This window comes from Tuber melanosporum (genome assembly GCF_000151645.1).
Source record: "Tuber melanosporum whole genome shotgun sequence assembly, scaffold_163, strain Mel28".
Classification (NCBI taxonomy): Eukaryota; Fungi; Ascomycota; class Pezizomycetes; order Pezizales; family Tuberaceae; genus Tuber; species Tuber melanosporum.
The window spans coordinates 120,598-124,209 of record NW_003298823.1 but is presented as its reverse complement, the minus strand read 5'-3'; the positions used below and the strand labels follow the sequence as shown (position 1 = coordinate 124,209).

At 48.5% G+C, this 3,612-nt stretch overlaps 1 protein-coding gene across 1 annotated transcript; it reads right to left on the bottom strand.

The window, feature by feature from the left end:
• Positions 1 to 1,964: 1,964 nt before the first annotated feature.
• GSTUM_00003231001 (uncharacterized protein) lies at positions 1,965 to 3,220 on the bottom strand (the record flags this gene model as incomplete). The annotated part of the gene is made up of 4 exons (XM_002836865.1): positions 1,965 to 2,326; positions 2,965 to 2,992; positions 3,042 to 3,106; positions 3,172 to 3,220. The coding sequence occupies 4 exons, from the start codon at positions 3,218 to 3,220 to the stop codon at positions 1,965 to 1,967; spliced, it is 504 nt and encodes a 167-aa protein (XP_002836911.1).
• Between the last annotated feature and the right edge of the window lie 392 nt (positions 3,221 to 3,612).

Genomic DNA, 3,612 nt, shown 5'->3' with positions numbered 1-3,612 from the left:
GCTCGCCCGCTCGAAACCGATTGGCCAACCCTGGTAATTGAGTGTGGCGTTTCAGAAACCATTCCGCTGTTGGGGGTGGATTCTCGCTGGTGGTTGGACAAGTCTTTGTGAAAGGTGAAAGCCGTTCTTCTCATTTCTGTCAAAAAAGCCACCCGCAAAATACATCTCAAGCAAGTGGAAATGATCACCACGCAGAATCGTCATCCTGCACCTTCTAACCCTCATACAACCGTGGACCGACCAACAAGGGCCAACAAAATCATTATTGACCGAGATCACGTTACCGGGGTTCCATTAACATTCGGCTACGAGAAAATCTTCGCCACCCTGGCGCAGGTGAAGGGAATATCATTTTCACGGCAGCCCTCCTCCAAGCGTATGCCGATGATGCGTGGCACCGCGCCCAACAAAGCAAGCCCCCGATGCGAATACTGTAAGTCAACCATGCGTAACCTTTGCTCGCAATTGAGCCCAAAGCTGATTGTCCCGGCTACTAAAGCGGTAGATTGTAGGGGTGATTGTTAGCAGGTATGGGCACTGGGGGTTATCCGTATGGAAGTTAGGGTGTAGGAGAGTCAGCGGAGGGTCTTGGCTGTTATGAATTTTACCTTATATAGATGGGGACGGAAACCCTGCGGGCTTCATGGATACCTGGTGGCGCCTGCAGACTTTCGGCATATGCCCCCTGGTTGGTAGATGTTTTGTTAGTGTGTGGAAGACGTCTTCAGATGCATGCTAATATCTGCAGATATCTGAGCATGCCTGAAGATATATATAGATATTCACTAATATCCATGCGGCATCAGAAGGTATCTCCTGCCGACTCAGCTCCGGGACACATGAATAGGGACAAGAGACAAAAGAGAATAAATTCCCACAATTTCCCAGCTTTGAGAGTAGTGTGGATGCTGGGCAACTTCCAATCACTCAATATATTCCTAAAGTGTGGATAAGTCACGCACATGTTAACGAGTAGTATTAGGTTATGATATCATGCTATTTTCCCTACCACATCATTATCGTTACAAACGTAGAATGCCTAACCATTTTACTTATAACCTCTCCTCCACCGCATCTTTCTCCAAGCACTCTTCACCCTAATGATTCCGCGTCGCAAACTATTTCTCCTCTTCTTGATTGTGATTCCCAGGTCGGATACAACTATTTAGGCAAGAATATAAGTGTATTACTAGTACACTGCGGATCTCCACTAAGTCGTGCACTGAACTGTCATTTAACTCATAGAGTATATGTAATGGTGGTGGAAATAACCTGTCACATGTAGGCTTAGAGGTTGTTGACACACATGCCCGTGTTCTGCCCAATTGATACTAAGTATACACATCCCTTAAAAGCTCCCCGATATTATAGCAATCACGCCCAATCACTCGGAAGCCTGTAGATATCTGTAGTCCGGCCAGGCCCAGCCAGATGAGCTCTGGGAGCAGGAATATAGCCGATAGTCCGGCCAGGCTGGCGCTCGGAAAAGCCCAGGCCGACCGCTTGCCACCGGATGTAGTGTGACGCTGAGAGTATGTTACTTCCTCGCTGTGGTCCTTAAAAAAGGGGAACAAATGATGGTGTCCATTCGGGGTCCCGGATGGTTTATGAGGAACGAGGCGATGGTTGATTTTCCCCCGCCTTGGTCAGCCGTTAGCCAGAGGAGACTTTCCCAGTCAGTCCTCATACTTTGCATTCTCCGTTGCATAGGTGCACGTTCCCACGACTGGCGCACGAACACTATTTCGATGGAACTCGTATGCAGAAGCGCACGGAAGTTAAAATCTTTGGCATCTATTATGATAATAATATTATTATGTAAACGACTAAGACCCTCAATTAACCATTAGGGACAAAAATATTAATGCCACAACCCCCCTCCCCCGCCCAGATGCCGCTTGGTAAAAATGTTGATATCTCAATCACAGTCAGTATATATCCCACTTTAAGCCGAGCACTTTGACTTACAATAAAATTTTAACACCCTTCTTGAAATCCCCAACTGTTTCACCGCATTTTAACATTCGGTCCACCTCTTTAACAAACTCTCTCATATCCCTCTTATCCCCGTCTAGGGCCTTCATTGTCCTGATGGCAGATCTTAGTATAGGTTCTTGAGTGATCTCGTGCTCAACCTGAAGGTCAGTAAGCTTGCCATCGATAGCGATGAACTGGCCACCAACATAGGTAGGAAAGGTATCCGGCTTCTTCCTGGTGTCCTCTTTGGTATCCTTTTTGATGTCGCCGGGGCCCCACCGCCAATCAGCAATCACAAGAGCTGCGCCGCTGAAACCAGGGACAAGTGTCTGGCTTCGGAGCGACCATTCTGCGGAGTGCAAGGTTCGGTTAACCTGTGGCCCACTCCTCAGTTTCCGCTGACGCCAGGAAAGAAAACCCCCTTCTAGATCTTTGCGTTTTATTTTCCATTGGGGCGGGTCCTTTTTTCGTACCAGGAGGTCTCCTAGCAAGGGTTCCAGCCGTCCAGTCCGTCCGTCTTCAGTGTAGGACAGGACGGACCAGGCTCATTGTTTGTCTTTTTTGGGGGGCTAGGACGGATCATGCCCGGGAAGGGGAAGAGCGGAGGGACTGTACGGTAATATAGTCCTAGTGCTTGAACCTCCGGTACTACCCAAGTTGAAATCATACACCTGACAAATTATTATCACATCATGAGACATCACTCATTCCACTTCAGGCCGTCCCCCGTCGTCCACTGCAGTCCTCCACCCTCCCTTGCAGTCCTTCACCATTTCCGGACGTTCTCCACCGTCCCCCGCGGTCCCCCGCGGTCCCTGACCACTCTTTCCAGTTCCCCGCCGTCCACCCCCTAGCCCTGAACTAACATGTCTCACCTTGTAGGGCCCACCGTCCGGCAAGGGGACGGCTGTCCCGTACTTTCACCGCCCCGGGCAGACTATAGATAACAGTCCTGTCCTGTCCAAGGCTCTTGGCAGTCTCCCGGACGATTGGGAACACTACTGGAGCAGATATCCTGTCACTTTATTAGCCTTGTAAAGTGAGTGCATGTGTGTTTGACAAACCTTGATCTCGTATTGGGAAGGAAAATAAAGGAGAAGAGGAATTTTCTTGGTCAAACACGACGTTGCTTAACCCGGTGGTGTTGCGTTAAGAAGGATACAGGGGGAAGGGCAGGTTTTCTTGGTTAAATACGGTGTTGCAGGGCTACGGTTACCCTGCTGTCGGCCAAATTTTGATACATCGCGAAGAAAAGGAGCGATGCAACTACAGAGGTATAAAGCTAGCACCTAAGTTTTGTATACAGTGAAAGCTCCGGTATCTCCAACTCTTTGGAGACTGGATCTCATGGAAGTAACAGGAGGGTGGAAAATAAAGAATCGGCTTGGCAGAAGAGGGGGTGCCAAAAGAAAATGAGTAATAGTTCATGATAAGCACACGCCTTATTTCATCTCGGGCGTGTGGAAGAACAATGCATTTCTCCAGGTTTATGGACTAATATTCTATCTTCTCTTGAAAACACACACCTATTCAGCCCCCTACCATGTTGGTTGAAGAGGGGTTTTTTTTTTTTCCCTCTTCTTTCACAGTCAGAGTCCGTGGTGGAGCAGAAAGCTTGAATGCTTGGTTTTCTTT